This window comes from Malurus melanocephalus, unplaced genomic scaffold (assembly GCF_030028575.1).
Source record: "Malurus melanocephalus ecotype Western Australia unplaced genomic scaffold, MMel_1.1 scaffold_66, whole genome shotgun sequence".
NCBI lineage: Eukaryota > Metazoa > Chordata > Aves > Passeriformes > Maluridae > Malurus > Malurus melanocephalus.
This window is the reverse complement of record NW_026623298.1, coordinates 2,602,492-2,619,996: the sequence shown is the minus strand read 5'-3', so window position 1 is coordinate 2,619,996 and position 17,505 is coordinate 2,602,492. Positions and strand designations below refer to the sequence as shown.

General features: G+C 38.2%; 1 protein-coding gene across 1 annotated transcript in view; it reads right to left on the bottom strand.

Annotated features, from left to right (window-relative positions):
* The window catches only part of SLAIN1 (SLAIN motif family member 1), a 49,076-nt gene that overhangs the window by 29,373 nt on the left and 2,198 nt on the right, over positions 1 to 17,505 (bottom strand). The window contains exon 2 of the mRNA XM_057366517.1: positions 15,951 to 16,090. Within this exon, the coding sequence (XP_057222500.1) occupies positions 15,951 to 16,090 (140 nt within the window). The remainder of the gene's footprint in view (positions 1 to 15,950; positions 16,091 to 17,505) is intronic.

The following is a 17,505-nucleotide window of genomic DNA, read 5'->3' as shown; positions in this document are numbered from 1 at the left end:
AAATGTAAAATTACTATGGGAAGACTACACAAACTCAAAAAAAAAWMCACCAAAAKTTAATAAACCAYATCTAATTCAGAGTTCACATCTGGTTCAGTCACTGAACTGGGTATAAAGCTGGGATAGTGTCAGAGCAGGCATATTCTCTCCTCCAGTATCCATTTATGCTGCTTTAGATGTGGATCCTGTGTTCCAGACACAATGAGGATGCTCCTATATACAGACATTGATGGCTGACCTAGTCACCTCAAGACACAATTAATTTCTAAGAGGAAGCAYAGGGCATAATTCACCTCACCTCTGCTTACAAAGGGTAGTGCCCCTTTGTCTGCTCTGCTTACAATGGCAGCGCAGTGTGACTGGCTTCAATACAAATCTCTGCTTATATTCAAATGAAACTCACTTTGACAGCATTCATTACAGAGAACAATAAACAGAGCTTAAAACCAGAGTCCAAAGATTGCATTCAGTTTTCACTTTTTCCAAGCAACTGAAAAAGACAACTCTTGCAACACTAGAGCACATAAAGGCTTGCATCCATCCTACTGAAACAGCTTGTATCTGTHCAATTAAAGTCACTGAACACTTTCTCAGCAACAGTTACAGTCAAAAGGAGACCTTTATGTTAAATAACTTTTTTAAACATGGAAGAATTTCTCAATCCCCTTTACCAGGACRATGAGGCCCAGTTGTATGACCACATCTAAGGGAGAGATGGTGAAGAGCAGCAGGAAGGTGGGGCTGCTGAAGCAACATTGTCTCCAAAAGAAACATGTCAATTAACAGCCCCCATGATGGAATGGTAGGTGAAATGAACTCAATGTCTGACACCAGACATTTACTCACACACACAGTGCAAAGTAAAACAACAGCATTTTCACCGCATTTTAACAATTCGCAACAAAAAAGGGAACAAAATCGTAACCATCTCACAATGTCACTCACTGGGTAAAGATCTACCACCTGGATGGGCTCACAAAGCACCACAGGCCACTGAAACATCTTCCTCCAACTCTTGCTGTGCCAGCTGGATACAATCTTCTGCCTCCACTGGTTCTGGCCATAAATTACCAGGTCCCTGGTTAGGTACACCCAGCACGTACTGGCTGAAATCGGCAAGAAAGTTACCATGCAATAATCTCAGCTAGCAGATCTCAGCGACAGCAATTCCTGTAGGCACAAATGAAGATCTCTGAAGAAGCCCTGAGGATGCTAGCACATCACCTGCCCAGAGAAAAGGCAGGACTGTCGCAATGTACAAATGTCTCTTACACGATCAGAATACCTTCACAAGCAGCCGGCTGCACCCAGTGTGGTGGTGATATGTAATCTGTTGAAATAACCTTGCCAAAAGCTCCACACCACACTAATTTAGGAGTTGTGGCTTTAGTCCTCTATTGTGGAAAGYGTGTCTTCACAAAGACATTGCTATTGCAGTCTATGGCACTAAGATTTAAGCAGAGCTGTGTCAGAAGCCATACATACATACCACTTTAACACTGTTGGATCATTGGGATCATCGTGAATCATATTTTACTCACTGCCTGTTAATCCAAAGGGGAATAATTTTCGCTGGCACAATTTTTGAAAGGGTATTTTCCTTAATAAAACACAAGTCTATCWTTGATTGCATACATGCACACATTACCATAACATCACCATAAGCAAAATCCAAAAGCTCCTACTTATTGCATAAACATTGAGAAACTCATCCCAACCTGGTTTCCCRTCCTGAATTTGTTACCATCGATAACTGCTTTGAATTTCAGTTACAGTACAATATGGCAAAATCCGACAGAGTACTGTGGGAAGAGTATTTTGCAATCACTCAGAACTGGTTTAATTGTTCTGTTTGCCACAATACTCCACAAATAATAAAAACATGTACGTTTTGAACAGAAAAAGGTCTTGTCTTTCTCTTTAAATGCTGCCTCTCAGGACTGTAGTATCTCTCAGGTCTGAGAGACAGTGTGTCTGGGCCTCAGGACATCCCTTCACTGCCTACTTGCTTACAGAGACATAGCAACCCTTTATCTGCCATATAGCTCATACCTTTTAAATCCAGTGGAGATCTGCTTTTCAGACCAGTATGACATCCTCTTTCTAGGTCAGAAACAGTCAAGGGAATTTCTGCAGATATGCAGCAGCAAGAGGTATGCTGCTACAGATATCACCTGTACAGCTGCCATAATTCAAAACTTGGAGCATCTTCAGCAGAGATGCTTGCCCAGAATGCAGCTCTCACAAAGTAAAATACTGGTAACCAGTAGTCTGATAGCCACTCTGCCTGACTGATTACCACCACAGTTCTGTGGATCATAGCATTACCCAAACTTATGAGGATGTAGATCTGTTTTCTCTGGCTCAAAACTTGCCATACTGGCATCTTGCAGAGAGGTGCCTTTGACTGTAACTGGATCAATAACATATCCTCAGAGAGGAGGAAAGAGGCACAATCTTGGCAACCTCACCAGAAATCAGGCTGTTTGTRGGGTTCGTCACTTGTCACTGATTTTCAGGCCTAGTGCAAAGAAACGAAGTTTGAAGTCTAAAGTCCAGCCCTAATCAAGACATTAAAAAAAAAAAAGACACAAATTCCTTTCACTTTGAGATGGAGAAGAGTCACCAAAGCTTTTATTTTGGAAGACTGCAAAACACTTAACAAAAAGGAACAAGAGAGCTGCAGCCCTACAACCCTTCCTGGGCATATCCCTGGGGCATGYTGAGGCCTCTAAATCACAACTCTCAATAGCCAGGTTTCTGGATCAATGGAGAGAGAAACCTAATATCATATATAAAATTAATAATGTATGTTGGAGTGGAAGCATTTGCTTGTAATACAGGCCCATGATCATAAGTCTATGCACTTAAGTAAGCACTTCATCATCCCAAAATGTATCTAGTGGTAAAGCCAACTCAAGAGATATTTGGCCTGCTGCATCTTTGGACAAGTTAATGTATTATTCAGAGGCAGGTTTTCAAGCTACCAATCCATACTGGTTATGTGACTTTTGTTAGAGGTCCTCCTCTTCCCCAGCCAAACAGCTATGTCCCTCAGGGCTATCYTTTTATGAGGAGTTTGCCTCATCACTCAAGGGAAGGAGGAGCAGTTTCATGTCCCCTGTTAAGAGGGGCTTCATCCACCCTGGTACACATCATGTTGGCTGTAGTGACAATTTTATTCAGTTGCAGCAAAAGCTGGTGAATTCATTTTCTGATAGGTCTCTRAGATTACTCATTGAACCAGTGCTTATGACAATACAGGTTTTCTTCGGCATCTGCCTTGTAGCTAAAAGATACTTTTTCCCCCTAACTACACCAGACACCCACTCAATTCTTTGTATTCCTTATTATTAAAACCAAGTAAGACTGTTGGTGAAGGGATATTTTGCCAATTCAGGAAAATAACATCTGTAAATTACTCTTACACCTCTGAGCAAAGCTGCTCTTTTAAACAACACTCTGCAAGATTGCAGTGAACTAGATAGGCTGTATCAACACAAGGAAAACTTTCCAGAACAAATATATGTACATACTAGTGTCTCTGGCCACAGCAGGTCRTGGATTTACATTTTTCACATTCCTGATGAATAAACCTATGCTGCATTGACATCTTCAGCACAGATCTGACCTTCCCAACACTTGTACAAATGGCAAGAATACCACATGTAGCTCTGTTATGTGAGTCAGAAGAACCCTGTGGTGTCTAGGGAAGTTTTGCGAAGTCCCCCTCAAGCAAAGTCACTGAATATAGAGCATCAAACACCAGCGTTTGAAATAGTTTGTACTGATCACTGCTAGCCAAATCTAGAGCACAAAATTATTTTATTTTCAGTCATGTGGGAAGCAGTAAGTACAGAATCTTAGCTTATCACATTTTTAACCTCAAATATAAAGCAGAAGACTCCTSTCAAAGTTATTTGACACTCATCCTCGAAAGCATACAATTAGTAGGCAAAATACCTTAAGGAACATAAAGACAATACACCAGATAAACCCCAGATAAATTAAAGACTTCCAGTGACTTCAGTAAGCTTTGGATCAACAKGATCTGCTTCTTACTCCATTTCTACCTTTTAAAGTATTCTACTACTTCTATCTAGTACATTAGATATAATTACAAAATATTTTTAAAACGTTTTTTGTTTAGTTACCTTCCTTTGTACCATAAAACTGGAGATACTTGATTCTTGGCTTAAGTTAGCTCTAAAGTAGTAGAAAGCCTGTTTTCAACAGAATTAATTAAAGTATAACACAGGGTAAGTAAAAGCTGAAAAAAACTTTGCTTGAGGATTAAAAATTCTTACAGGAGATACGGTTTGGAAGCCAATATGAATTTCAGCCACAGAGGAGAAGAAAGGTGGAAGAAAAACATTTGGCAAAACAGAGCATATCCTCCACCTTTAATAAACTATAATCTGTACTCAGCTCAACTAGTGTACTACATTCAAAAGTGACCTCCAGTYCTACCTAACCAATTATGCTCCCCTCTGTCACTGAAGAAGACAGATGTCATGCTCTGGAGATGTTGACTATTTTTCAACTAGTCACTGATCTCAAGCCTGAAGTTGAAGATGGCTTAAATAAAGTAGTATGAACCTCATCCTGAAAGCACTTATAGCGTGTTTAACACACCAAGAGACAGACAGAGCAACCAGCAATTCAAAAGCCTCTTGTGCTCTGTATACAAGTGCACCTTCAAGGTTACAAAGAACTTAAGAAGCTTTTATCTTGTCAGCAAKTTACTTTCTGCATAGGAAAAAAATCCATAGGTCTTACGTACTTTCTTAACTTCAGCCTGAGAAAAAGCCTTGTTTTCAAAACCAGTTAATCCAACCAGGCTTTTTTTGGTGCAGCAATAAATCTCCCCACTCTCTTAAAACTGTGCATTAGACATCCCCACTTCAATCAACCAAAAGAAGATTTAAAACTCCACTGACAGCAATGCATCCACTCTTCTAGAAATGTTTTCAGYTCCTAGAAGGTAACAGCTGCTTTGTAATCGTGATTCTTTGTATCGGTAGGTGCTGGTCATTGCAACCACAGCAAGCCCAGAGAACTCTACTGGACAAACTCCCTTTCTGCAGCTTTGGCCCTGGGAGTTGAATAAATAATGGTAGAAGACAACAGTAGCAGTACCATTGCAGAAAAACAAATTAAGATCAAATCACAGCTATACAATAATCAGGACAAACATTGTATCACAGTATAAACAACTTTATTTAAAAGAAAATGTTGAATATATTTCAWGAAGGGCTCAGCTGCCATTGACAAAATGAACGAAGATGAAGGGTGCTTTTGCCCTTTCATTTTGCCCCACTTAGGGGGTTCCTCTAGGACAAGGAACAAGGTTTCTCTGCATGATTTAAAGAACAGGTRTTTGTTCAACGCCCCTTGCAGATCAGAGCTCAGCTACTATACAAGATACTCTCGTGATGAAGATATCCTACTCATTGAGTCTATACACTGCACTAGAGGTAAACCAAGGAAAATACTATTATTTACTGGTTAGTGGACTCTTCAGAGAAGGTAGCTCCAGTTAATAAAAGAGAACTTCATCTCCTGATGCCACACAGGATATGCGACAACTTCTCCTAACTGGACATGTGCCATACTCCTACTCAGTATGAATAGCAACAATTTGAATCAAAGGTATATTTTTGCTCTGAACAGGTGAATGAAGGAAAAATATAGTTGAAAATACATAATTACATTTCCTCAACTTAAATTTTCTGGTACTATACATTATTTTTTTTTCTTTGTTGCATTACAACCAGCAAAACAGAGAAGCACAAAGGATGAGCGRCCCATTCTATTAAAAACAGACTCACAGAAGGAGTATAATAATAATTATTATTATTATTGTTAGTATAATCCTAACAGTATAGGATTTTCATTATATACCGGGTAGAATTCAAATATATGTGTTTATTGAGATACAACTCWCTTGATCATTTATGATACCACAGAAAAGATAAAATTAGTCCCACATTAACCCAAAATTGCACTTTCCCTAACATTACTGTTCAGTCCTGAAATTCCCCTGCATCCAAGAAATAACTGTAAGTACATTATGGCTCCCCCTACAACTGTATCTACTTGTCATCTGTATTCACAGGTTAAATTCCTGGCAGAAGGGTTCTGCCAGAGAGCTCTGTTTCCACTTTCTGACTCCCAATACCCTGTTMCAAGATGCCACACTCCCTTTTCTTTGTTCAAGTATATTTTCTGCCTATTTTGAGCCAGACTGAAAAAGCTACAACTTCGGCTCAAATTGAGATCAAAAGCAGCCCTTACCCTCCAGGAACCCCGTGGCTTTTGGATAAATATAGCAGGTGTCACAGTTACTATCATGAGGAACTATTAGCACTATTGCCAAAAGCAGAGAAAATATGTAAAACASTTAAAAAATATAAGTTTCTGTGAAACATACCTCTAAAATATCAGTCAGGGAAAAAAAATCATTAAAGCTTATGATTCAGTAAAATTCTAATAGAGGTTTAACTGAAAGCCAAATATAATAACATATTCAGAGTACGTATTCTCACATAGAATTAAGATTCAACACCAACCTTGAGTCAAATTAAGAAGCACTAACCAAAAGAATAYTTCTAGGAAAATGGGTAAAGTGACACATTAGATGTCTGATATAGATATCATTACCATTATCTTTACTGTCATGGGGGTCAGGACTTCTGCAACAGTTTTTCAGCTAAGCAGACCAGCCTCTTTAGATTCCCTCGAAAAAGACCAATGTCTCCTGACACTGACTCAGAGCACATTCCTCCATTTCAGCTTCCCTGAGATGATTTCAGGTATCTCAAGGGAGACTCCTTAAGTAAACRCTGCCTTGCTAGTACCTTCCAGATGTACCTGCACTGCACCAAGAATTGTACCAGCAYGTCACAGAGGCATTCTTTGCTCCTCACTAAAAAGCAGCACAGGTATAAGCTGGCAAAGGAGGAGAGAGGAGTACAGTATCATCATCCAGTAGCACARTACAACAGGGAAAGCATGAGAATGGCACACAGAGAAGAGTCAAAAGCATATAAATTGCAGAAGCACCATCAGTACAACTACTATATTGCAGCAACATCCWTCTGACACTGTCTTACTGTTCAGGATGAAAGGTACTCTGCAGCATCTTTTAAGCTTAAGGTTTCCATCACCAGAACCTGYCATGCCCACAGTAAGCTGAAATGGGCTTGGACAATATAGTTTGAGATGTTTCCTCAAGTTTCTCTAAAAAGAAAGYTTTTATTTCTTCCAAATAATTATTCCAGATTTATCAGCACCCATATAGACCAAAAATAAAACCTATTTTGGACCATGTCCAACATAACTGGAACATATGTGCCTCCTTACAAATAGAGATTTGAGGGTTTTTTATTTGTAAAGATCCATTTGTGACTATAGAGAAGTTCTTTCAAACCTAAGAAACAACCATGAGGCAGTCTGAACACTGGCTAYACAACTGTAACACAGGAAGCAGGAATGACAGAAAAGAAAACTGATGACAGTATGGAGGAACAGGCTGAAGCCAAGATTCTCTTGGTCATCCACCCTGCCCTGTTTCATGCTGGCCTACAATCACCCTGTATCCTGCMTTTACTATGTGCTAAAAAGGAAGAACAAAGAACTGGGGGAAGGTCTGCTAGCACTTGACAGAGCTGCTTGAGGGCCATGGCAGACTTTTRGGAAGAAAGGACATTAGGAGGTCAGGATGCTGAGCCAAGTCCTCAGTATTTGCMGGCAACAACATAGCAGCTGAGTCATCTGTTATCACCCACACACTACAGGCCACAAAATCTTGCTTTGGACTAACAATGGACTTCAAACATATCATAAAGAAAAAATTGCCTAATGAAAAAAAATCACAGATATATCAAGTGCCAACTAACTCTAAAAAAACCACAAAATAATAATGAAAAAAATACAGTACCAGTCAGATGCAAATTCTGAAGAACTTATATTCAATCCTACTCTTTTATTAAGTGTGCATAGGGGTAGAACCTTGAGCCCAATGAAATTGGAACTACATTATATGAGCTTCCCCTAAAAACTAAAACAAATTAGAGCCCCTAGCCTTAAGGGTTTGCTTTAACTTCTGACACAAATCTTTACATGATTTTTAAGTGATTTTAAATGAAGTGGCAAGCAGCTAATACCACTTTGAAGCCAACTTGCACTGGCACACTTTTACCATGAGTGATCTTGCACTTACTTTCTTGTGTGCTGGTAACTTTTCTATGACATGACAACATCAATGTAAAGTGCATATTGAACTTTCTCATATGTAGAAAGCAATTCCAAACTGGAACAACAAAACAATATATACATACACACAAAAGGGCCTACTTGTTGTACACAGCCTCATTTAAACACCTACAGTCTGGAGCAGAACCCATCCTTCAGCACAAAACAAGTGCATGACTCAGTCGTCTAAAACCAAAGAAGCTGACTTTCCCAAAGCAAGAGAACTTGTTTGTTCCAAGTCAGACTGCAAGTGCCATGAACCCTCTCTGCATTAGAGGGGCATACAGGATTGACTAAGTTCRGCAAACAGCCATCCACTTTCAAGCAAAAAGCTCTCTCAAAACAGTGTAATCATACAAATTTTTCGGGAATTACAAAGTCCGGTCAGTCTGACCTCAGCCAGCTGTAGAGACTTGGTTAACAGGTACTTTATATCGTAGAAGTGGTAATAATGGTCCAAATTCACCAGTAAATGTGACCCAGCACCTCTTTGGTCTTGATAACACAACAGAATAGCTTTAAAAATACATAAAATAAATAAAACAAACAAAYACCTATGCTATTTTAAAAATATCATCCCGTATTAGCTTTCCATAACCTCTCATAGCCAAATACTCTAACAATAGCATAAAACATTCAATAGTTTGTTGCAGTATACTTTGTGACTTAATTTCTTTAAAATCAGCAAAAGTGTAATCTTTAAATTGCTGCAAATGTTTTTGCAAAACAAGAACAACGTAGGTTGTAACTATWTTTTCCCCTCAGGCACACTTGCACTGCTGTTTTCCCCTCAGACTTTTTAAGTGTGAAGCTTTYAATGAAGCATTCCATTACTGTGTTTGATAAAACCTCATTCAAAAGACTTTTAGAATGGCTTAGTGACCTCATCAAAGGTGGATATTCCCCAAGAATACACTTTCTGTAATTAAAAATTTTACAAGAATATCCCATTCTAGAAGTAAAATTAAGACAACGGTATTTTAAAGGAAGTYGATGAAGGAAAAAATATAAAACTCAGGAATTTTATTTTTATAAACTATGCYTCTATCAGCTGTACTAACTCATGTTTTGCAACATAAAAAAAAAAAAAAATCAAGCAATTCTGTGAATGTCTATGCCCTACAAATATTCTCATTACATCTTGCAAGCTACATTTCATTAGAAGGTAGTGAAAGAACTTTGACTGTTACATAAACTCTTTGGTAAAAGCAAACTATTGGCGCAAATGGATTATTTCCATGAAATATGAACAAATATGCTGAATGAGGAACACTTGGGAAAGATATAATAAACCCCTTTCTAATATATTAGAATGCAAGGCCAGTTGCCAAGAAGAAAGACTGTATGGCACATTTACAGGACTGTAGACTGTATCTCAGAATTCACCAATCAAGACATACTTAAGGATCATGACAAAAAACAGTGTGAACAAAAGCCTCCTAAAAGATGCAATATTATGAAGAAAATAACCAAAGTGCTCAYTGATATTGGAAACATAGAAATAAACCTTTTGGTAAATTAAAAGTGCTACCCCTATGTATCACATTTGTCTGCATTCTGAAACGTTATTCCCAGCTCTCTACTGAAGACATCAAAAAAGAAAAAAAAAAGTGAAAGAAAGTCAACATGAAAGACAAAAGCTGTAACAATAATTTGGGAGGAACTAGCAAACAGCTAGCAAGATACATAAGATYATCAGAAGTAAAAATGAAATGACAGCTTCCAGAACACTCCGTTTTGAAAAGATCCTCGTTTCAATAGAAAAAATAACTTTAGAGGATAAGCTTTCAACTGCCCTCAAGTCAATTATTAAAACCTAGGTTTCTTCTTAATTTCTATCTAGGAAAGTAGTTGCATACTTCTGAAACCATCCCAGTGATTAGTAGTCTGCTGGGTAACACTAAATATGCCGGCACTTTTAGCATAAAGGAGTGTTGGCATTACTTCTACTGCTTTTAGACACACTGCATTATGGGCTTTGAACTTATATTGTGAGTGTAAGTTATTTTAAGTAAGAATAAGCCTACTGAAATCCTCACATAAAATTTAACTGTGTTTCTAGCTGTTTAACCATTCACGATGAGATGATAATCCCAGCTCAGTAGTCAGCATGGATTTAAAAAACCACACTCTAAGATGGGATGTGTGTCTTCTCAACTGAGGAAAGATCTCAGACCACCTCTCTCCTTTACAAACACTTCAGAATTCAGCTTCCTCTTCCAAGTATAATGACAAGCAGAAAAACTAATAAGCAAATAATTGTGAGCTACACAACAATCAAKATGAAATTAAATTCTTAAGTAGTACGTATAATGAAATTTAATTAAAAATAGAAAACGTATCAAAGAGTTCTAGTAAAAAGGCAAGAGATATCTCCAAAATTAATCAAAAGTGAAGTGTCTGATATTCTATGCATTTGTTCCCATAAGGATTTCAAACCAAACACTTCTATCTTCAAGTGTACTTGCAGAGTCGCAATGTTACAGTGGAGGAGAGAAATRTTCTGTTTGAAATGCAAGTAGAGTACCAAACCAGAGTTTTTCCAAACTGAAATACACAAATCCTCAGCAGCTGTGCTAGAAAATCCAGTGAYATCAGCATTTGCAAAACATCTAAGAAGTCCTTGGAATTATGCAGCTGTTACAAAAAGTTACTTCAAATGAATGAAACCTATCAGGAATTAACTGCTATGAATGTATAGATACACTCCAAGAACTTAGCTTGCAATGCATTAGAGGATGGCTGTGCAGCCTGACCTCTGAGACATCACATTCCTCAAAAGGTGCTAAGATGCTGATAAGAGCTATGGCTGCTCATGGTTTTTTTAAATCAGAAACATACACAAAAAGAAACCAAACCGCTCATGCCACTTTTTTCATTCCTTCTAGAGCTCTAGGCATTTTATTTATGATGGAAACAACATCTGCAGGCTTCTGCACATTACTATTTCCTGCCTCAAAAGCATTTTACACAGAACTAACCTGCATTATATATGAGCAAGAAAGCCATATGAAATTTTATTAATCCAGTTCTGAGTATCACAACACACATCTCTGATCCACCAATGGACAGCAAATAAAATTAAAACAAATGAATCTATTTTARAAAGAAAAAAAAGAAGAAAAATCCACCTTGCTTCAGTACTGGATCCAGCTCAAGCATACAAGATAAAAAACTTGTCTACTTASAGTATTTTCTGTTTGCTTCTAATGTTAACAGACCACAGCTTGAAAGTTCCCTATGACAGCAGTTTTTAACAGTTGATGAAGCATATTCTGTATCTTAAAGACTCCAAACTGAATTATTTCACTATGAACCCACAGAAAATGGAAGGGAATTACGATAAGGGGACAGAACACTGCTTCTCTCTGCATAAGCCATGAGTTACAAACCCAGGTAAAACCTTCTGCCTGGGKCCCTACCAGCTGTAACCTACCAGATTTTGGGTTTCTTTAACAGGTAAAAGGCACACAGTACAATCAAAATAAATAATTTGGTTTTGTCTCCTCCCAGTTTTTCTTTTCAGTATKTTACATTGTTTGGACATCAACCTTAAGTGACATTTACAATTAGTATCCAGAACAATCGCAAATAAAATTCCACTATTGAGAATTTTAGTTTTGTGGAATCATAAGCAATGAAGAGAAACTGCAATGGATCTGTTATAATCCACAGATAACATAAGAGCACCCATCCCAAAGCACAAYAATAATTTAAGAAACAAAATAGTTTTATTCTTCAGACTATAAACTACTGCAGACAACTKCAAAACCTACAGAATTCCTGCTCCTTTTAAACATCTGAAATGGTATTTCTGAATAAGAACTCATCTAAGCCAAACTCTGAATCCAGTCAATATTTCATACTCTCCAAGAAAGACAAGCTTCCTGTCTGGATGGCTGAAATGGATGAGATACACTTTGAAGYCCTGCATAAAAGCTGAGCTCCTACAGACTGACTCCTTGCTAAGCCTCTTAAGTCCTCAGTTTATCCAACCGCCTGCTTCAGAGCTTTTTGCAGAGGTGAAGTTATGCAGGGTATCCTCAGCAAAGGCGTCAATCACCTCCATCCCCTCAGCTTCAGAGGGGTTATACCCATCTGCATCAGCTAGGAAATTTACACGTCACTTGTCTCTGCTCACGGAAACTAATACATAGCCCAACATCTTCAATTACTGCCAAGAAAATACAGAAGAGTGTCTGCCACACCATTAGGACTATTAGGTGGCCCTGTTCACTTCAATTAACCTAAAAATATAACATAGACAGCAAGATTAAAATCCAAACAGCAAGGTAATTGACCCTACAATAGAYAGAGAACTGCCTTAAGCATAACCAGAAAGGTTTCAATTGAAAGATAAACTGRAGAAGAGTGAAAAGAAAGATGTGATCCAGCCCACAGAGATAAAACAAACAAGTATTGCCTCAACGCTATAACTGCTCATGGAAAACAGGAACGATTCCAAGCAAAGATCTTATCATAGGAGGTTACATTTAAATTTTATTCTCCTTAAAGCTAGCATGCTTAATCCACAGAAACAAGGTTTGTAATAAGCGCAGTTCATTATAAATATTATAAAAGTTTTAGCTACCTAGTGGTAGACCAGAGGAATGTTGAGAAGCTTGTCCAAGTTCTCACAGTGGCTCACAGAAGAACCACCTGCTGGAGACCACCTCTGCGCTTATAAGAAACTTTAAGAATTTATGCCAAGGTGAATTCTTAACTTCCACCATGAAATACTTAAAACAGACATTTTCACTAGAAAAGAAACAGGCTGGTGAGCACAGCAAGGCGAAAAGAAAATACCTCAACATTCAAGTGATTTTCCAGCCTGAAAGAGCAAGCAGTCTTTGGATTATTTCACTACCTTGGACTGCTTTGGCAGAAGTCTCTCACAAGACTTTTGGCCTTGTTATGACATATCCTAATGTTGACACATTCCAAAAAACAAATGAAAGCTTTGATGAAACTCAGGATATAATGTAATAAGAGAAATTTACATGAGCAGGAATAAATGAGGGCAGGATAAAAAAAATCTTAGTAAGAGAACGGGAATGAGTTAAAACTCAAAAATAGGTTAACAAAATTTTYACTTCTTTTGGCTCACAGCTCTTCTCTGCATGAACTTACTCATATGCTGACTTTACAGTCAAAAATCAATTTTTACTGCTTTTTATTTCCATGTACACTTTATTGCCTAAAAGCTGACAACTAAACTGGTTTAATTTTTGGCTAATGCACCATGGACAAAATCACTAAGCAAATTCTATCAATAAGCCATTTCAGAAATAGCATTTTGGTACATTATAAAGGTTTTCTGACTATACATTTAATAGTTCTCCAGAACCTCAGTGTTAACCACTGACTTAGAGCCAAGCAGAAGATTTCAAAACACCTAGAAAATGCCCTTGCAAGGCATATGGCTAAAAGAGGAAAACACCCTTCAGTTCACAAGTACAAAGTCTTTAGTATCTGAAAGAAGAATGCCATTCTTACTGAATCACTTTTAAAATCTGGATTAATTATGTGTATGTATTTATACAGGTATGTTACTGAGCATACTGCAACACAAAACRCAGGAAAATGAGGTTACAGCAAGTTTGTTGTACTACGAAAACCAAATTAATAGATTCTTATAAAAGTCTTACATCTGGCTGCAAAATTAAGGAATAAACAAACATTGTGAAACCAACTTCTAAAAAGTTAAGAGTAAGAAGGATGACATTTGCTTATTATGTATTACTTGTAAAGGTACAGGTGCTAAAAGAAAATATTTAGAAATATCCGACTTTATTAAGTCTAACTGAATTATTAATTAAAGCAATTTTACCATAGAATTACTGCAATGTAAACACAAGTCTATTCTGTACCTAACCATACTGCTCCRGTTAGAGGTTTTATTTATGGCATATCATTTCTCAGAAACTTTTTACAGAGCTCAGGAAATTCACGAGCCAATCGCCATGAGCAGAACATATGGATCAGTGTAACTCATTGTCAACATAATCTGGTGACATATGTCACTTGMTGTGACTTCTGGAGAGAGAGACTGAACTGACACGCATAGAATGATTTAAATTTGAAACCTTTATTGTCTATTCAATTTAAATAAATCCTTGCAAGAGAAAAATAGGTCCTCCATTCCTCTTGCCTGTTTCTACACCCACATTACAGGCCTGACTCAACTATCCATWCTCAGATGTGCCTGCCCACCTGAGAGGCCCTTAGGGAGGCCAAGGTATCATTAAAGGAGGGTAGAAGCAGCAAAAGACCTTTGGAAAAAGGTCTGCATGAGCCCTGAACAGAAACAAAGGTAACAGGGCATCTCAAATTACATTAGACACCTATGTGGGGCAACCTAACCAGAGCTACTACATCAGACTGAGCTCCATTGCTGGATGTCCAACACCACACAGATTTACCTTCAGGAGAGCAGATGGGGTTGAGTGCCAAGCACTCACTACTGTCATCGAGATAGTTACTAAATTCATTCCACAGTCAACACCTAAGTCTTGTCATCTGAGCAGCTCCAGATTCCTCTCACTTTACAGACAAAACATCCATTTATGTTTAAGCATGGACACTCAGCTCACCCTACAGACACCTGGACTCAGATACCAAATTAACAAGGCAAATTCCTCCCAAAAACTAGGTGGGGTGACCATCAATAYACAAACCACAGTTTGGCCCAYGTAACTTGAGGCGAATAWGCCCAAYTAAATATTTCCRGARCAATAATCATTGTAGCATCTTTTAYAGCCAATGAAAAGAGGCAGATGCCTTCAGACCCTGATTCAGTTAAAATGCTTTATTTTGGATAAGACTTATCTTCAGCTACCCCTATTCTCCAAAGCATATACATGCTCAGTCTCTCTTAATGACAGCTGTAGCTAACTTATACAGCCATATGTTCATGCTGTCATTAGCTTTATTCCTTTTTCTGTCATCTTCCTGTAACGTTCATTTTCTTCTTTCCTAGTGAGTTATAAACCTTARTAACCTCCCTTAATTGCTTTCTTCAACAACACTTAATACAGTCTTAATGAGACCCCAGATGGTAAGAAAGTAAGAAAAATGCTATCTGGTATTTATTTAAAACAGAAGTCAGCACACACAGCTATAACTCCACAAGTTCACAGGCACTGAAAGCCAKCAGACTGATTCCAGTACCTGAGATAACCCAGAGGCAAACAAAACAGTGTTACAGTCAAATTAGAGCTCTTCTTGGTGTGTCCTACACTTAGTAAAGTTCTGACTCTACATTACATGTTGACAAATATGCCTTTAAAGATTTATAACCCCATAGTAATCTTGACTTTACAGCAAACAAGCAGCACCTTTTTTCAAACCTTTTTCAAACAGATATGACAATAGTAAAGTAAGCACCAATATATACTTGCGAGGAAGTTCTCTATTTTAAGCCATGGATGAAAATTGCCATGTTAGAACGACAAGTTGTACAGGACAAAGAATGGTAACAAAGGAGGCAAACACCTTAAAACTGCATGATCAGAAAAGAAAAACACCAAACATAAGTTAGTATTTATGTAGTGAAGGAAGACTTGCATACACAGAAAGAAATCGCCTATGTGCAATGCGTAGTGCCTGATAAATTGTGAAAACACCAGAGACAAGTGAAACAGCAGACCAAAAATGCCAACCTCCTAATAAAGAAATTAAAATAATAAGATTACCTTGCTCCAATCTAAAGCATAGGGAACGTTTTGCAGCTTCTATCTCAGGAGTGGGATGATCCAGAACACGCCTGCACCACTGCAGAGGACTCAGTGATTTCTCTTGAGGAGTGTGAGTYTTAGTAGGCAAGACGTACAACCTTAACCAAAATACACAGAAGTATCAGCAAGATATGCAATACYTGAAAGTTTGCTTTTGTAAGCTCATTTTCCTATTAGCTCACTAATAATTCACAATATGCAAAGCCCTGCAAGAGGATATCTAAAAAAATTATATATATTCTGAAGTAGAATGGTTTATATCAGTTTTCTTSCTTCCCTCCTCAGAAAAGTAGGTGGCAAAATATTAACTCTACAGGTCTGGCATGTCCAAACAAAGGTCCAGTATATCTCACATTAAAATCTTCCACCTAATCATTACCACTCTCTGAATTTCAGCACTGCCCAGAGTTCAAAGGTATTAGGTGCTGTACACACACCAAAGGTGGTCTTGCTTTTCCCTTTACTTATCTTTACTGGAGGTTTAGATAATTTAAGTAYTTAATTTTATCTTTATTCAGTTGAACCAGATGATGTTCAAGTCATATTTGTAATGATCAAAAAACATCCAAAGAGAAACAATGAAAATCTGTTTTCAATATGCAACACCAGCAGAAAAGAAAAAAAAAAATCACATGCAAGAAAAGCTAGTGTAAGTGCATTATTCTCAGACAAGAGTTGGCAACTAGTGTATGTGCTAGTGTATGTGCACTATTCTCAGACAAGAGTTGCACATTAGGAAACCAGGTTTCAAAGCAGATTTCATGGGAGAATTCTTGAGGCTGAGATCTGGGTTGCTGCTGTCGCCCTGGCAGATTAGCAGGCACAGCAGATGCCGATTCACCTGGGAAGGTGCAAATCTTCCTGGAAGCAAACTATTCTTGTCTGCTGGAGATGACCCGCAGCTCCCTGGCCTGACCACCTCCCAGAGACAGAGCCAGGGACAGCCAGAGGCAGAATCTCAGCGTACCAGAAAAAAACTCCACAGACTGAAAACGGATCTGGACTGTACAAATGCGGARTGAAAGGAAAGACCAAAAGCTAAACAGGATTTTGCCCCTCAGGGTGTCACTAACAGGTAACACCTTTCACCTTCATGGTTTTGGCTCAAGAGCTACCCAACTCCCACCAGAGCAACCACTCTGCAKTCTGCTCCCTGGAGTTTTTTGCCTTTGAAGTCAATCACTCTATCCAGTTCACAGGGAATAAATATCCTCACTGCGATTGCTATCTCTCTTGGAAATCCCAGCTGAGATCAACTGTTGAATTCTCTGAGGAGAGGATTCATTTCCCAAGACTTCCTGCAGTGCCTGACCACACATTTTAAAAAATGACACTGAGAAAACCAAAAAGCAAAGGAAAGAAAAGCCTATACATTTCCTGCCAATCTTCAGAAGTGCTTCTAAAGCTAAACATCTGACTGATGATCAGACCTTCCTATAAAAAGCTGAACACTACAAAGTAGTTTGACTTGTCTGCAGTTCCATAGGGTTGGCTAGTTTTCGGGGTGTTTATA